The 19,570-nt window shown below is 43.0% G+C and overlaps 1 protein-coding gene across 1 annotated transcript in view; it reads left to right on the plus strand.

Annotated features, from left to right (window-relative positions):
- slc6a9 (solute carrier family 6 member 9) overlaps positions 1-19,570 on the plus strand; it is a gene marked incomplete at its 3' end in the record, with an annotated part of 74,632 nt that overhangs the window by 33,497 nt on the left and 21,565 nt on the right. The window contains exon 6 of the mRNA XM_084327190.1: positions 8,556-8,793. Coding sequence (XP_084183316.1) covers positions 8,556-8,793 — 238 coding nt within the window. The remainder of the gene's footprint in view (positions 1-8,555; positions 8,794-19,570) is intronic.

Below are 19,570 nucleotides of genomic sequence, written 5' to 3' on the forward strand. Positions count from 1 at the left end.
AAAATAGCGAGGGAGATGCAGGGAGGAGGCGAGTTGGAGGAGGAGAAGATGAGAGGAGATGTCACTGAGTCTCTCGCTGAAAGTGTTGGTTCATGCTGCCGTACAGACATACTGTCACTGGCTCACATACAGCGAGGCGGCCCATCGCCAGAGAGAGAGGAGGGGGAGGGGAGAGGAGGAGGAGAACGAGGAGATGTGGAGAAGAGATGTTGTTTAGGCTTGTGCTAAAAGAGCGTGTGCCGTCTGTGCATACTGCAGTACAGACGGGGAGGTGAAACCATCGGGCTGAGAGAGCGAGGGAGAAGCTGAGGGGAGGTAGAGGAGGTGGAGGAGGTGGAGGAGGTAGATGAGGTGGAGGAGGTGGAGAAGCTGAGAGGAGGTGGAGAAGCTGAGGGGAGGTAGAGGAGGTGGAGGAGGTGGAGGAGGTGGAGAAGCTGAAAGGAGGTGGAGAAGCTGAAAGGAGGTGGATGAGGTGGGGAAGCTGAGAGGAGGTGGAGGTGTGTTGCATAATTACTGCATCCTGACATCCTATCGTGGTGCTTCTCCACTCATTTGTTTCTGTTTCTGCATTCAGTGATACGTGCCGTTATTCCACTGTTTAAACACTCTACTGCAGTTACTGAAAGTCACTCTGGCTAAGAGACTGTGGGGGGGGGGGCTCAGACAGGAGCGAGGAGAGGGGAAGATAGATAAAGAGGACAGGAGAGGAGGGATGGAGAAGAGAGAGGGAAGGTGAGATGATGAGGGGAGAGGAGGGATATAGAGGAGAGGGGGAATAGAGATGAGTGGATAGGAGAGGGGATGAGGGATGTAGAGGAGAAAGGGAAGGTAAGATGATGAGAGGAGAGGAGGGATAGAGATGAGAGGAGAGAAGGGATATAGATGAGAGTAGAGGAGAGAAGGGATATAGATGAGTGGAGAGGAGAGAAGAGATATAGATGAGTGGAGAGGAGAGAAGGGATAGAGATGAGTGTAGAGGAGAGAAAGGATAGAGATGAGAGTAGAGGAGAGAAGGGATATAGATGAGTGGAGAGGAGAGAAGAGATATAGATGAGTGGAGAGGAGAGAAGGGATAGAGATGAGTGGAGAGGAGAGAAGGGATAGAGATGAGTGGAGAGGAGAGAAGGGATAGAGATGAGTGTAGAGGAGAGGAGGGATAGAGATGAGTGTAGAGGAGAGAAAGGATATAGATGAGTGGAGAGGAGAGAAGGGATAGAGATGAGTGTAGAGGAGAGAAGGGATATAGATGAGTGGAGAGGAGAGAAGGGATAGAGATGAGTGTAGAGGAGAGAAGGGATAGAGATGAGTGTAGAGGAGAGAAATGATATAGATGAGTGGAGAGGAGAGAAGGGATAGAGATGAGTGTAGAGGAGAGAAAGGATATAGATGAGTGGAGAGGAGAGAAGGGATAGAGATGAGTGTAGAGGAGAGAAGGGATATAGATGAGTGGAGAGGAGAGAAGGGATAGAGATGAGTGGAGAGGAGAGAAAGGATAGAGATGAGTGGAGAGGAGAGAAGGGATATAGATGAGTGGAGAGGAGAGAAGGAATAGAGATGAGTGGAGAGGAGAGAAGGGATATAGATGAGTGGAGAGGAGAAGGGATATAGAGAAGAGGAGGGATATAGAGAAGAGGAGGGATACAGTACAAAAGTAACTTTAACCACCAATTACATTTTCTCTTTAGGAGAGAGACTCATGTTCACAAATACTGACTAAACTGTCTTGGCACACAGGAAGAGCAAATTGTGAACTCAGAACATGGGTCATTCCTCTTTAAGTGCCTTGCAACAGTACTTTAAAGGTTGTTGATAGACATGTTTAGCCAGCCGGTCGAACCGGTGACGTTCTGCCTCCAAGCTCGCTTCTCTAACCACCACAGCCATACCTCGCTTCTCTAACCACCACAACCGATACCTCGCTTCTCTAACCACCACAGCCGATACCTCGCTTCTCTAACCACCACAGCCGATACCTCGCTTCTCTAACCACCCCAACCGATACCTCGCTTCTCTAACCACCACAACCGATACCTCGCTTCTCTAACCACCACAGCCGATACCTCGCTTCTCTAACCACCACAGCCGATACCTCGCTTCTCTAACCACCACAGCCGATACCTCGCTTCTCTAACCACCACAACCGATACCTCGCTTCTCTAACCACCACAACCGATACCTCGCTTCTCTAACCACCACAACCGATACACTTCTCTAACCACCACAACCGATACCTCGCTTCTCTAACCACCACAACCGATACCTCGCTTCTCTAACCACCACAGCCGATACCTCGCTTCTCTAACCACCACAGCCGATACCTCGCTTCTCTAACCACCACAACCGATACCTCGCTTCTCTAACCACCACAACCGATACCTCGCTTCTCTAACCACCACAACCGATACACTTCTCTAACCACCACAACCGATACCTCGCTTCTCTAACCACCACAACCGATACACTTCTCTAACCACCACAACCGATACCTCGCTTCTCTAACCACCACAACCGATACACTTCTCTAACCACCACAACCGATACACTTATCTAACCACCACAACCGATACACTTCTCTAACCACCACAACCGATACACTTCTCTAACCACCACAGCCGATACCTCGCTTCTCTAACCACCACAGCCGATACCTCGCTTCTCTAACCACCACAACCAATACACTTCTCTAACCACCACAACCGATACACTTCTCTAACCACCGCAACCGATACACTTCTCTAACCACCACAGCCGATACCTCGCTTCTCTAACCACCACAACCGATACCTCGCTTCTCTAACCACCACAACCGATACCTCGCTTCTCTAACCACCACAACCGATACCTCGCTTCTCTAACCACCACAACCGATACACTTCTCTAACCACCACAACCGATACACTTCTCGAACCACCACAGCCGATACCTCGCTTCTCTAACCACCACAACCGATACCTCGCTTCTCTAACCACCACAACCGATACACTTCTCTAACCACCACAACCGATACATTTCTCTAACCACCACAACCGATACGCTTCTCTAACCACCACAACCGATACACTTCTCTAACCACCACAACCGATACCTCGCTTCTCTAACCACCACAACCGATACCTCGCTTCTCTAACCACCACAACCGATACACTTCTCTAACCACCACAACCGATACACTTCTCTAACCACCACAACCGATACGCTTCTCTAACCACCACAACCGATACGCACATCGAAACCCTGTGCAAGGTAACTTGGTTATTGCTGTGTTCTCTCTGTAAAGGTCCAGTTCTTAATCCAAGTGTGCATAGAAGATAGCCATGCAACCAAATGGGAGAAGGGGAGTGAGGGAGGAGGAAGTGAGATAAGGAGAGAGAGAGAGAGAGAGAGAGAGAGAGAGAGAGAGAGAGAGAGAGAGAGAGAGAGAGAGAGAGAGAGAGAGAGAGAGAGAGAGAGAGAGAGAGAGAGAGAGAGAGAGAGAGAGAGAGAGAGAGAGAGAGAGAGAGAGAGAGAGAGAGAGAGGCTGTGACTAAGGAACAAGGTGAGATAGAGCGGACAGACGGAGGGTTAGAGATAAGTTTTGACTCCTGAGGTTGTCCTGTCCTTGCATGCTGCTGAGGGATTGAGAGAGGATGCAAAGGAGGAGGAGGAGGAGGAGCGAGGAGGAGGAGGAGGAGGAGGAGGAGCGAGGAGGAGGAGGAGCGAAGAAGAAGTAATTTATTCTCCTGCTACATGTGGCAGCAGGAGATGTGTGGATGTGATTTTTCAGGATATTCCAGCACTACAGTGTTTTTAGAACGACGGCCAACTGACTTTCACTACTAACAAAGAAGGTTCCTGTTTTTCCCCCATTCGTTATGGCCTGTGTTGTCCGATCACATCACTGGGTGTGTCTACGGGGAGGCTGCAATTCGAAAAACTGGCCCCCGTAAATGTCCAATCTGTTAATAATATTTCAATCAATCAATCAATCCAGCTCCTGCTGTAGTCGAATCAGCCTTTCTTCTGTGGTACCGTCCCTGGGGAGATCTCCACCTTCCCCTACAGTACCCACATGTGGCCGAAAGTCAGAAATGTCAGCTGCCTAACGGCCCCGGCAGACCAGACGCGATTCAAGGCGGACGGACGGACGGGCGACCGCCGCTTCACTTCCGCTCCCATGTTAACGGACGTAGCTGTACACACTGGCCGCAAGCGGGCGGGCGCGCGCCTCGCGGGGCGGAAGCGATCATTTCCGCTTTGGTTGGATTCGAGGCGGCGCGGGAGGCGTGCGCCATGCGCATTTTCACTGAAATACACTCAATATCTGCATTATTACCACACATATAGATGTTGTTCAACCAGCTAATGTGTCTGTATCTTTCCCAATGCAAATAAACCATATTACTATACTTAGTAGTACCCCGCCCAACCCCCAGTGTCTGTCTGTCTGTCTGTTTGTTTGTTTGTCTATCTGTCTATATATCTGGTTGCCTGTCTGTCTGTCTGTCTGTCTGTCTGTTTGTCTATCTGTCTATATATCTGGTTGCCTGTCTGTTTGTCTATCTGTCTGTATATCTGGTTGCCTGTCTGTCTGTCTGTCTGTTTGTTTGTCTATCTGTCTATATATCTGGGCCCTATTCACCGTACCTGGTTCAACTAAGTCGATCAAAAGTCCCATTATCCAGATTAAATTAACCCGATGTTTGAATCCGGGCTTTCCCTGTTCCTCGAACGCCGATTCAGTCTCGTTAATTTGAACCAGACTTGATACTCAGATAATTGCGAGCGGCCGCCTCAGTTGAAAAGACAGTAGGTGTCGATCGCAGAAATCCTGATTCTCTAACGGCATTGATTGCAAACTTAATTAACAAGATTGCAGAATGGGTACAATACAATAGCTCAATAGCCTCGCAGACAAGTTAAATGCATAATCTATAGGCACATTTTAAGTCCCTCATTACCCCAATCAATCAGATTATTTTTCTTTAAATGTGCCTGCTGGCAGTAGGCTTAATGGAATGAATAATCAAATGAGATCTTGCTAGCGAAAATAATTAGTTCAACTCTTACAGAATAAGGATAAAAACAAGCCCAAATAGTATATCTAATTGATACGAATTATATTATGAGGATATCTGTACTGTATGTGCTCAGGTATTATGTACTATATAATATTATACATGGTTCCCAAAGAGAGGCTTGGAGGGAGGCTTGCAGTTACACTATTAATCAGGTTTTAATCTGTTTCGGACATAATCCATACATGCATTGAATTGATTAACCTTTGGTTTATACCAGTGACGCCTCATGTTCATCATCAGATAACAGTGCTTGAAAAGATAAATGCATTTTCTCAAATTCATTCATCAAAAACATCAAAGGCTCATTCAATTGATCAAGTCACGTCACGTCATCAAATCCATCAAACAGTGCATCTCCTCATATATTTTAAACCCAGTTACAATATCACAACAGTGACAATTAAACAATCCACAGATTCAGATTCTTCATCATTCATATCCGCAATCCACGCATAGACGCTATGCTCAAACAATCCGGGCGCTCCGTTAAGCAAATACACATAGAAGAATATTAAACTAATCACAGCCAAACGCCCGATAGGTTTCATTTCACATTTGCAATGATCCGTTTAGTCAGTTATTAAAATAACTGTCGCGATCGCCGTATAAATATGACGTGCATTATATAGGACAAAGTAAATTCATAGGCTGATTATCAGCATTTTAGGTCTATTATTTTACATTTCCAAAGCCCCCTCTAGAAAAACGAAGCACAAAAACATAATTCAGAAAGTATAATGGGATCTAGACTTGAGAATTATTTCAGGAAGGGAGCTGGCATTTCTTTGCGAGGGTGTGGCCATGGGTTATCCAGTTAACTGAACTAAACTCTGCCCTCGACCAGGGTAAAACTTTCTGATCTGTTACCATGGCGATTTAGACAATCCGACGTCGGGGAACAGAAAGGTCTGGCTTAAGTCAAGCTATGCTGAAAATTATCCGGCTAACTCAGTTAGCCAGGTATGAGGAACAGGGCCCTGGTTGCCTGTCTGTCTGTTTGTCTATCTGTCTGTATATCTGCTTGCCTGTCTGTCTGTCTGTTTGTTCAAGCCAAACCATTGATAATGTAGTTGTATAGTGGCATAGGAATCCGTCTGAAGAACTATATCTATAACTATATACTGATATCAAATAATAACCTACAATGTTGCATAATAATAATAATAATAATAATAATAATAATAATAATAATAATAATAATAATAATAATAATAATAATAATAATAATAATAATAACAACAACAACAACAACAACAACAACAACAACAACAACAACAACAACAACAACAAAAACAACAATAATAATAATAATAATAATAATAATAATAATAATAATAATAATAATAATAATAATAATAATAATAATAATAATAGCAGGATATAGCAGTCATTAACACTTTCGCGGCCACTGGGATGAGTCTAATTAATCTCAAGAGGACCGGGATATGTAAACAGACGTGGGGCTGTTTGTAGAGCTAAATCTATACTTTATAGTATTGCTATCTGTCCATTCTCATTGTGAATTGAGACCATAAACCGTCCCTTTAAAATGGCTTAAAGAAAAAAAGATGTCATCAATACGTTCTCATTTTATAGTGCCGTGAATATAAGCATTACCACCGGATTTGGTCTAGTATATTTCCTGGAAGCCGAGATAATGGGCTAATAGCTAATAACGTTAAATCCAATGGCATTTCGGTTATAGATACGCTCCAGTTAAAACCCATTGCATATGATCGGCATGATCCTCACGCATGTATGCATGAAAGGGGGGGGGGGGGGGGGGCGGGGGACGTCGTTTCTGATTATTGATTAAAGATAACCGCGTTAGCCTCATTAGCCTCATAGGCCGAACGCCTGGATGGCTATCAAAACAAGGCCAGATCGGGATGTACTTTACGTGAAAAAGATCTTACCGTGGTCCGGTGGGATCCCCCTGAGCATTTCCCCGTTATCGATCGCCATCTGGAAGATCGATATGTCCATTGGCTGATGATAAATCCCCTTATTGCATGGTGAAATCTGCGATGCAAAACGTAATCCAAGCTACAGGCTGCAGATCCAGAATCGAGCTAACATAAAACTCCATTGAAAGTAAAAAAAAAAATAGTCCACCGTTCGGCCACAGGGAACACTGCATTATTTTCCCACGGGATAATAAAAGTATTTCTATTCTATATTCTATTCTATAGGTTATTAAAATGGAATAAAAGCAATAACAACTTGCCATGGATTTATCCGTGCTTCTGTCCACAACGGGTGGAATCGAAACACGGATATATACGTTGTTCGTCCCCATTGTGTTAAGTCAATCCACTTTGTCACCTATATAACCTACTAATAATGACAAAGGTTTATTTACACGTTGTATTTGTTTCCTGACAGCTAATTATGGTTATTATTATTATTATTATTATTATTATTATTATTATTATTATTATTATTATTATTATTATTATTATATTATTATTATTATTATTATTATTGAACAGCAACCAGTAGGCTTGATATCAGTGTATTATTGTAGCAGCTAATAGATATATAGGTTAAATAGGTCCTTGTCACAGCTTTTAATAATAATAATAATAATAATAATAATAATAATAATAATAATAATAATAATAATAATAATAATAATAATAATAATAATAATAATAATAATAATCCAATAATAATAATAATAATCAATATAAATAGCCTGTATTCTATAGGCATGTTGTGTAGGCCCTAACCAAAAATCACAACAACCCCCCTCCCCATGCCTGGCCTGACACGTGAAGAGAGAGACAGGGGGGGGAGACTGGGAGAGAGAGAGAGAGAGGGAGAGAGACAGAGGGCTCGCACTGCAGTCTGTCGTCCGCTCGCTCTGAAGTTGGACTCGGTGTGCCAGGCCACGCGCGCGATCTCGCACGGAACCCGCGCGGGACTTTGTGCGCATCTGGTCTGCCCGGGGCGTAATACAGATCTGTCGGGTGTTGTAAGACAAGGGTTGGAATAAATGTACTTTCAATTCAATCAACTCAAAATGTAATCAGAAACGTATGTTTATTAGCTGATTATGGGACATTTTATTCTTATTTACTTGACAGTAGGTTAGAGTGTAAAATATTTTCATGCCCAAGGCTTTTTCAGCATTGAATTTGAAGGAAAATCCACTTCCCGAATTAATTGAAGGGATTGGTCAGGACTGAAGATCTACTCCTAACTTCATCATAATAAAGAGAGATCATCAGTTGGTTGGCATGGCAACAAGACATGCATATCTGTGTTTGATTAGACAAATGATTCAAAACATCAAGAATGACATAATCATGTTTCACTAATATCTGGTTAACTAGGCAATAACCCACGAGAGCCACAGGCATTACTGGTACTTTACTTTACTGTACATTACTTCCGATACCTGTGCAGGAACGCTAGCTGACCTGAATTCAGTTGTATAATGTCATTGTTGTCCATTTTAAACCACCTATTATCACGTATCTCCTCTGTGTACAGGGACAGTATCATCATCAGCATAACCAACTGTGCGACCAGCGTGTACGCCGGCTTCGTCATATTCTCCATCCTGGGCTTTATGGCCCACCACCTGGACGTCCCGGTGTCTGAGGTGGCAGACCACGGCCCCGGGCTGGCCTTCGTGGCCTACCCAGAAGCCCTCACTCTGCTCCCCATCTCCCCACTCTGGTCCATGCTCTTCTTCTTCATGCTCATTCTGCTGGGCCTCGGGACGCAGGTGAGTCTTTCATTAGGACTACAAGTAGAGCAAGCACACAGGGTCAAAATGGACCAACAGATATATCTGACTAATTAGGGTTAGTGATGCAGGTGAGTCTTTCATTAGGACTACAAGTAGAGCAAGCACACAGGGTCAAAATGGACCAAAAGATATATCTGACTAATTAGGGTTAGTGATGCAGGTGAGTCTTTCATTAGGACTACAAGTAGAGCAAGCACACAGGGTCAAAATGGACCAACAGATATATCTGACTAATTAGGGTTAGTGATGCAGGTGAGTCTTTCATTAGGACTACAAGTAGAGCAAGCACACAGGGTCAAAATGGACCAACAGATATATCTGACTAATTAGGGTTAGTGATGCAGGTGAGTCTTTCATTAGGACTACAAGTAGAGCAAGCACACAGGGTCAAAATGGACCAAAAGATATATCTGACTAATTAGGGTTAGTGAGGCATGTGAGTCTTTCATTAGGACTACAAGTAGAGCAAGCACACAGGGTCAAAATGGACCAAAAGATATATCTGACTAATTAGGGTTAGTGAGGCATGTGAGTCTTTCATTAGGACTACAAGTAGAGCAAGCACACAGGGTCAAAATGGACCAACAGATATATCTGACTAATTAGGGTTAGTGATGCAGGTGAGTCTTTCATTAGGACTACAAGTAGAGCAAGCACACAGGGTCAAAATGGACCAACAGATATATCTGACTAATTAGGGTTAGTGATGCAGGTGAGTCTTTCATTAGGACTACAAGTAGAGCAAGCACACAGGGTCAAAATGGACCAAAAGATATATCTGACTAATTAGGGTTAGTGAGGCATGTGAGTCTTTCATTAGGACTACAAGTAGAGCAAGCACACAGGGTCAAAATGGACCAAAAGATATATCTGACTAATTAGGGTTAGTAATGCAGGTGAGTCATCCAAAGACTGAAACATGGTTCATGATTTGTGGGGCCTGTGTGGTCCACATGGCATCAATGGCAATATTGTGTGATTGCGATTGGGCCGCACAGACCGCACTGGAATGATTGGCATCGTTATGGTAACAGTATGCGCACTCCCTTTTTAAAACTAGTATTACACTGGGGTAAAGTTGGTTTGATATTGGGTATTCACATATTCACGTATTCAAAGGATATCTTAAATACCTTTGTCCCTTTGCATGTGGGGAAGTCAACATTTTTATGTTCATACTCAGGGCAGGGTGGACAACAATATAATAATAATAATAACTATATATAGCGCCTTTCAAAAGAACAAAGGTCACTTTACATAGGGGGGGGGGAAATAACAAAAGTAACAAACATAGTGGACAGACAAAACATACAAAGTGAGAAGTTAGGGGTTAAAGGCCAACTTAAAGAGGTGGGTTTTGAGCAGTTTTTTGAATGAGTCCAGAGTTTGGGAGTTACAGAGTTCAGTGGGAAGGGAGTTCCAGAGGGTGGGAGCTGCCATACTGAAAGCTCTGTCTGTTGCAACTATTATAATATACACTTTCATTACAGACTCATAAAGTAAAATATAATACACACACATAGTTTAATTGGTGATAACGTTTTTTTTGTATTTTTTTCTTTTTGTATTTTATTTTTTTAATTATTTTTTAAACAAACATATAAACAAACATGACAACACACGATTAGATATACAGCATTGTTAACAGTGCACATCAAATTAAATCACTGTTTAGATAAATGTCTTATACAAGATATGCCCCTAATACCTGCTATCTATTCCCCTACACACATATGCTCTTGCTCGCACCCCCCACCCTGGACCCCCCAATGGATAATCCATCCATTATCTTCGCTCCTAACCAGACACTACCATTATATGCTAGCTTTTATTCTCTCCACCACTTCTAACCACTTTGTCAATTTGGATTCATTGAGACCCAAAATTCTTGCTGTAGATATTTCTAGATAAATCACATCGAGATATGTAAGAATCCAGACCTTTCGGCAAATTTTTTCCGGTTGAATCCATCGTGATGCTATCAGTTTTTTAGCCACTGTAATACCAGATAAAACCAATCTCTTTAGCTGTATAGGTACTGCATACTCAAAAACATCATTCAGCAGTAATACAGAGGGGTGTACAGGTATATTCAGAATTAAGAGATTTGATAATTGCTGGGTCACTTCTTTCCAGAATATCTTAACTGGTGGGCAGTCCCAGTACATGTGCATAAATGTCCCCTCGTCCCCATTTGTACATAAGGAGCATTTGGAGTCTTGTTTAAGACCCATTCTGTTCAGTCTTATAGGAGTCAAGTATGTCCTATGAATATAGTTAATATTGATTTGTTGATGGTCCGGGTTCCTTGATGCAAGTCGAACATTTGCCCAGGCTTCTTGCCAATCAAAATTTTTTTCCAGGTCTGGTATATCCCTCCTCCAAATAGAGTCTAGGTGGAGGGTTTCATACGAGGCCGTTAGTAATTGATGATAAAAATCTGATACAAAACCTCTCGATGTCTCTCTTTCATAGAAGAATTTGTGGTATCTGTGGTGTGCAATTGGTATCCTTAATGGAACACCGTGAGCCTTCAAACATAACAATAATTGTGCGTAAAAATAATATGTGGAACCGGTGAGATTAATTTTTTTTTCTATTTCATCATAACTACAAATACCCTGTTTGTTGAAAACATCTCCTAATGTATGTATGCCTTGATTTTCCCATCTAGGGAATCTTATAGGTCGTTTTCCAATCAGGAGTGCATTGTTATTGAATAAGGGAGTATGATTATGCCATTTATGTGGGTTAGAATATTCTTTTTGTGTTTCACGCCATATCCGGATCGCATGAGTGATTATGGATTATTTGTTTTTATTTGCTTTAATGACATTGAAAGTGCACTGCGTGTTTGCCTCAAAATAACACATTTGTCTTTCAGCACCACTCAAGAGTGGACAGCTCCTGCCAACGCAGTGTCTAACAGAATACTTTTGTACAAAATGCTTCTTACTGTTGCGCTCCAGAGACTGTGCATGACAAGATAAGTATGAAATAAAAACATAGTAAAAATAGTAAAAATTAGAAGTAAAAAAAGAGGTCACAGTGTTCAGTTTAGACATATGTACAATGTTCGTAGACGTAGTTACCATCCAATATACAATACTGTGCAGTGTACTAATATACAATACTATATAGTGCAAGGCATAAATGGACGAGGTGCAGTTTAGGTACAATTCACAGTAGGTGTACGAGTTGTAGTGCAAATCCTTTATCAATAAATATAAAGTGTAAGTGTGTTTGTGTGATCTAAAGTGTGGAGAGTGGGTGCTGCAGTGTGTTGTTTGTTTGAGTGAGTGTGTGCGTGTGGGTGTGTGTGCTGTGTGCATTTGATGGTTGTTGCATAGTGATTATTGTTCGTTTAGCGATTATTGTTCGTTTAGCAGCCTGATGGCCTGGGGATAGAAGCTCCTTCTGAGTCTTTCTGTGCTCGCCATAAGACTCCGGTATCGCTTGCCTGACGGCAGCAGTTCAAAGAGGCAGTTGTTCGGGTGGCTCGAGTCCTTAATAATTCTCTTAGCCTTCCCCTTGCACCGCTTGTTGTAAATGTTCTGGAGGGTGGGAAGCCCCCCTCTAATTGTGCGTTCGGCTGAACGTGTCACTCTTTGTAGTCTGCTGCGGTCTTTTGCAGTGCTATTCCCAAACCAGGAGGTGATGTTGCCGGTCAGGATGCTCTCTATTGTACATGAGTAGAAGTTCCTAAGGATCTTCTGACTGACTTGGAACTTCCTTAGGCGCCTGAGGAAGTAGAGGCGTTGTCGTGCCTTCTTCACAACACTGTCAATGTGTGTGGTCCATGTCAAGTCCTCGGATATGTGGGCTCCGAGGTACTTGAAACTGTTCACTCTCTCAACTGGTGCCCCGTCGATGCTGAGGGGGCTGTAGTCCTTGACCCCCGACCTCCTGAAGTCCACAATCATCTCTTTTGTTTTGCTGACGTTCAGGGAGAGGCAGTTCTCCTGACACCACTGTGACAGGTTCTCTACCTCTTCCAGGTAGGCCCTTTCGTCGTTGGCAGAGATCAGGCCCACCACTACTGTGTCATCAGCAAATTTGATGATGGTGTTGTTGTTCCGCTGTGCTACGCAGTCATGTGTGTTTCAGCACCACTCAAGAGTGGACAGCTCCTGCCAACGCAGTGTCTAAGGTCGCTTTCACATATAGTTTTGGTGGACTCGGTGCGGTTCTGGGGGTGAAGTTGCAACATTGTTGCATTCTTCATTTGGTTCGCCTGCGTTCACATAGAGAAATCTGTCAGCGGACCGAGACCTTCTGAACAATGTCACGCGGTCGAAAAGGGCGCTTGTCTATTGGACAGTGGAAATGTGTGTGTGCGGCTGCAAGCCCGTGTGTGCGCGCGCGCGTGTGTGTGTCTGTGTGTGCTGTCTGCGAGCTCTGTCTGACTCAAGATCAGCGGAGCAAGTTTTGACATGGCATTGATCCATTGTTCTATTGAAGCACATTACCACCATCCTCTCGCTAAACAACTTGTAGACCAATAATAATAATATAATAATAATAATAATAATAATAATAATAATAGTATTGACGTGGCATTGATCCATTATTAATGCTGTGCGCCTCGGTAATAATAATAAGCTGCGTGTTTCTTCCTTCTTCCCAAGATGCACAGTTAGATATATAGATATATTATAGATAGATAGATAGATAGATAGATAGATAGATAGATAGATAGATAGATAGATAGATAGATAGATAGATAGATAGATAGATAGATAGATAGATAGATAGATAGATAGATAGATAGATAGATAGATAGATAGATAGATAGATAGATAGATAGATAGATAGATAGATAGATAGATAGATAGATAGATAGATAGATAGATAGATAGATAGATTAGATGCAGTGTGCTTGTTTTGCAGTGAGTGCTGCAAGCAGTGGTAATAATAATCACTTCCTATATTTGGTCCGCTGAAGCCGAACCGAGACCTACGTTTTCAGGCGGACTAGAGTTCGCCTGCTTGGTCCGCGGACCGAGTTCGACGCGCATTCACACAGACCCGAAAAACCGGACTATCGAATTCTGGTCCGAAAGTCCGGACCAAACAGCCCCTGTGTGAAAGCGACCTAACACTGCAGCCGTGCGACCGAATTGATTGCTGTATTGGAAACAGCCGTGATATGTTTGGTGCGGCTCGTCAAGCACACAGAATGTAAAATGATTCTGAACTGAACTGAACGAAAAGAACTGAACTGAACTAGAAATTGTAACTAATAGAAAATAAAAGAAATTAAGATTTGATTCAAAAGAAAAACAACGACTGGACATTCCTGTTTTCATCTTTGTAACAAAAGCTGGTGCCGAAACCAGGGAGGAACAAAAAAAAAAGTGCTTTGAAGACAAAGAAGGATCAAGGAAATGTACAGACATGCCTACAGCAGCAATGTCCAAGACACAACTAAAGAAACTACTTCTGAAAAGAGGGGTGGTAAGAACTGCGATAACAAAGTTAATCAATGTGATAGATGAGAAGACAAGAGTGTCATTAGAAGATGTGGACGCGGATTATGAAGAAATATTGGACATGCTTGTGGAAAAAGAAATTGCATTGAAAGCCTTGAACACAGAAATTGAAGACGGAATTGAGGAAGAGGATTTTGAAGATGAACTTGAGGGTGTGCAACGATATGAAGAGGATATATGTGTGCGCAAAACCAAACTGAAAAAGGCTATGAGAAGAAAAGAAGATGACCGTTCATCAGTGGGCTCCAACAAGGGATATGGTTTTGCAGTCAAACTCCAGAGACTGATCATTGACAAATTCAACGGAGAAATTAGCCTATGGCAAACATTCTGGAGCCAGTTCGACATGGCAGTTCATAAAAACCCAGACCTCAGCAAGGCTGACAAGTTTAATTATCTGAAGTCCTATCTCACGGGAAGGGCTGCAAACGCAATCACGGGTCTCGCATTAACCAATGAAAAGTATGATGCTGCGATTAAAATGTTGGAAAACAGATTTGGCCAAAAGGATCTTTTAATCAATGCCCATATGAATAAGTTATTAAACTTGACCCTGATTAAACGTGCAAACGACACAGTCGCCCTACGAAAAATATATGATGAGATCGAAATACAAGTCAGAAGTCTGTCAGCGCTTAAAGTCATCTCTGAAATGTATGGTAGCCTACTCTGCCCTATCCTAATGAAAATGGTGCCAGAGAGCATAACGCTCGCGTTCAGCCGCCAAAGAGAGGAAGACGACATGTTGGAAGTAGAGGGCTTAATGAAATTCCTGAAAAGAGAAGTTGAAAGCCGAGAAAGAACGGCAAACTTGATTGATCTGAACCCACAAATTGACAAACCAAATTATGAGCAAAGACATAGGCCTACCGCAGCCTATAGAGCGTCTACCGCTGCATTATATACGGGAGCGCCACAGAACTGCATATTTGGCAACAAAGCCAACCATATCTCCAAACACTGCACGGAAAATACAGTCGAACAGAGAAGAGAATTCCTTAAAAAACAAGGACGTTGTTTTGTGTGTTTGGGGACAGGACATATGGCCAGAACTTGTAAGGCGCAGGTTTCATGCGAGAAGTGTGGCCGGCGACACCACAAAGTAGTATGCGCTCAGCCCCACGATATGCGCCCCTATGAACCAAGACTGCGCGTAGCGCAACAACCTACAAACCTACAAACTGATACTACCGTCGGATATAATTCGGGCCATAACAGCAATGTTTTACTCCAAACAGCAACAGTGTGGTTGGTTAGCCAAAACGCAACCAGGAGTAAATTGACCAGATGCCTGTTGGACGGTGGGAGTCAACGTAGCTTTATAAGAACAGAATTGTCACGCAAACTAAATCTACCGGTAATAGGCTCCGAGGTAATACAATTACACACGTTTGGTAGCCTACAACCAAAACGAGTGCATTGCAATAAAGTACGGGCAAAATTATCCGATGTGAGAAATGGCCAAACAATCGAAATTGAATTACTGGAATCACCACAAGTGTGCACGTCACTAATGAGTGTACCCGGAGAGCCATTACGCACAGAGATGGAAGGAAAAGGAATGCTGTTGGCCGACGTAAAGGTCCACGGAATGGAAAATCAAGATGTGGAAATATTAATCGGATCCGACTACTATTGGAAAGTGGTCTCTGGAAAGATTGAAAGACTACAAGATGGACTAGTGGCAGCTGAGAGCAGCTTCGGATGGCTCATTCAAGGCACGGTAACTACAATGCACGTCAGCACCATAACCAACATTGGAGTAATGCATGTCAATGTAGATAATAAAATACTGTCTGAACAGTTGCGCTTATTCTGGGAGCTAGAATCCCTGGGAATCAACCCTGAACTAGAAACTAAGTTTAGCGCCAATGATGAAATTGCCCTGAAACAATTCAAAGAAACCATTACGCACAACGGAGAACGTTATGAAGTGCAACTACCATGGCGCACAGAAACTGTCATCCAACTACAGAATTTCAGAGAACAGGTTTCAACGTCTGATGAGAAGATTCAAACATGATGGTAAACTCTTCACAAGATACAATGAGGTGATCGATGACTACTTGGAGAAGAAAATCATTGAACCAGTCAAAACCAATACTACCGGTAACCCATTGTACTACATGCCACATCATGCTATTGTCAAGGAGGAACGCGCAACGACGAAAGTCAGGATTGTATTCGATGCGTCGCCACATGATGGAAATAGTGACTCACTTAATGACTGCCTATTAACTGGGCCCAATTTGAACCCTGATTTATTGAGTGTTCTATTGAAATTCAGGCAACACAAAATTGCTTTCATGTCGGACATTGAAAAGGCCTTCCTACAAATCTCAATAAACCCGACAGATCGAGACGCACTGAGGTTCCTGTGGACAGACAAGACACCTCATACAGAGAATGAAAACGAACATAATGAATGCATAATGAGGATGACAAGGGTTCCATTTGGCGTGACTGCCAGCCCATTCCTGCTGTCAGCAACTATCAGACATCTGGAGGGATTGGAGTCAACATACCCCTCTACGGTAAAAGCATTAAGAGAAACTCTTTATGTGGATGATTTCATAAATGGAGCGGATACAGTAGAAGATGCATACAAGTTGTATAAAGAATCCAAAATAATCATGGACAAGGCCGTGATGAAGATGTGTAAATGGAAAACTAATTCGCCTGAACTACAGAACAAACTACAGGAAACGAAATTAGACCAGAATGCCCCAGTCAAGGTTCTGGGAATGACGTGGAGAACGACATAGGTCGATTTCATGTTTGATCTGACAAGTATTCTACGAGAATCAAAGAATACAAAATGCACAAAGAGGACAGTCCTGCAAACAGCCGCCAGGCTATTCGACCCTATCGGGTTCCTGTCACCATTCACGGTGAGGGCCAAGCGACTATTCCAGGAAACATGGAAACGAGGCCTAGAGTGGGATGAAGACTTGCCCACCGATTTAAATTCAAAATGGAAAGAATGGTATGGAGAGTTACAAACTGTCAAGACTATGGTCATTCCCAGACCCTACGACACTGGAACCCCGAGTTCAATCACAGAGCGACAACTCCACGTATTCTGCGATGCCAGTGAAACCACGTACTGTGCCGTAGGCTATTTACGCACGGTTGGGAACGATGAAAGCACCTGCACGTTAATATGCGCCAAAACGAAGGTAGCCCCTTTGAAGAAGGTGACGCTACCAAGACTGGAGTTATTAGCGGCTCTAATAGGAGCAAGACTTTGTAAATATATATTGGACACCAGAGACACACCGATAAAAGCTTACCTTTGGACAGATTCAACAATCGCACTTCACTGGATAAAAGGTTCCACCAACCAGTGGAAACCATTCGTTGCAAACAGGATAGTTGAAATCCAAAAGCTTTCCGAGCCAGAAGATTGGCGACACTGTCCTGGTAAAAATAATCCAGCCGATCTAGGCACGCAAGGAATATCCGCGGAAAACTTAAAGACTCAGAGCTTATGGTGGAATGGACCACAATGGCTAAGAGACGCGGACCCCCGTCAAATTGAAAAGGAGACCAATGGGCATAGCCTACAAGAGCCCATTGAGGAGACTGTCAAACAGTACCACGTTGTGACCGAAACGAAAACGTACCTAAAAGAAACTGCAATTATTCCGCTTGAAAATTACAGTAGGCTAACTACAGTTCTCAGAATTACTGCATGGGTAAACCGATTTGTGCATAACTCGCGCAATAAAAGTAAACGCCAAGGGCCACTAACGGCAGTGGAAATGAACACAGCAGAGTTATACTGGATTGCTGAAACGCAAAAAAGAGCTTTCTCACAAGAAATGAAGGAACTGCAAAAGGGAACGGATATTCACAAGCACTCGAAAATTAAAGATCTAAACCCATTCTTGGATAATGGAGTAATGCGAGTTGGAGGTAGATTGCAAAAATCAAGCCTCAGATATGGACAAAAGCACCCGTTAATTCTACCCGCGCATGACGTATTTACAGAACTGGAAATAAAACATGCGCATGAAGAGGTAATGCATAATGGACTTCAGAACACCTTAACACAGCTACGTGAGCGTTTCTGGATCCTAAGAGGACGACAAGCAACTAAACGGATTCTAAACCGATGTCTCATTTGCAAAAGGTTTACAACCAAGGCCAGTCAGGAACGTGCGCAGTGACCAGAGCTGTTCACTTAGAATTAGTGTCAGACTTGACAACACCAAACTTTCTTTTGGCCTTCAGAAGGTTTATTGCAAGAAGATGCATTTGCTCAACAATTTATTCAGACAATGCACAGACATGTAAAAGGGCATCACAGGACTTGAACGAAATATGGAAGTCAATGAAATCCAAACAAGTGAAGGACTTCTTTGCAGAAAAACGGATAACCTGGAGGTTTATTGTGGAAAGAGCTGCATGGTGGGGAGGTATATGGGAGCGTATGGTGCGTTCAGTCAAGACCAGCCTCAAAAGAATCGTGGGAAATTGCATTTCTGAGCTTCGAGGAACTGCAGACCTTTCTGACTGAAGTGGAGGCTGTGATAAATTCAAGACCGCTCACTTATGTGGACCACGAAAGCGAGGTGGCACCTCTTACCCCAGCTCACTTCCTGGTAGGAAACCGACTGACGACACTACCACCACAGACGGTAAAAGAGTCAAACATACAATAAGGAACTCGAAAGGACATGAACAAGAGATGGCGGTACAGAGAATGTCTCGTCAATGGATACTGGAATCAGTGGAGAAGTGAATACCTGATGGAATTAAGATCTGCTCACGCATCCTCCACAAGGAAAACAACACCATTGAAGGAAGGCGATGTGGTACTAGTGAATGAACACATGTTGCCAAGACAACTCTGGAGAATGGGTAGGATACATGAAGTATTCCCAGGTCGTGATGGCAAAATTGAAGTTGCTCAATACAGTTGCCAGGAAGAAAAATAATCAGACGGCCAATACAGTTATTGCATAACCTTGAGATTAATTGATGAACAGTGTTCATCGGGCCGGAGTTTGTTGCAACTATTATATAGATAATATACACTTTCATTACAGACTCATAAAGTAAAATATAATACACACACATAGTTTAATTGGTGATAACGTTTTTGTTTTATTTGTTTTTATTTGCTTTAATGACATTGAAAGTGCACTGCGTGTTTGCCACGCTCCTGCCAACGCAGTGTCTAACACTGCAGCTGTGCTGAATTGCATGTGACCGAATTGATTGCTGTATTGGAAACAGCCGTGATATGTTTGGTG

This window comes from Notolepis coatsorum (genome assembly GCF_963971535.1).
Source record: "Notolepis coatsorum genome assembly, chromosome: 13".
NCBI classification, from domain to species: Eukaryota; Metazoa; Chordata; class Actinopteri; order Aulopiformes; family Paralepididae; genus Notolepis; species Notolepis coatsorum.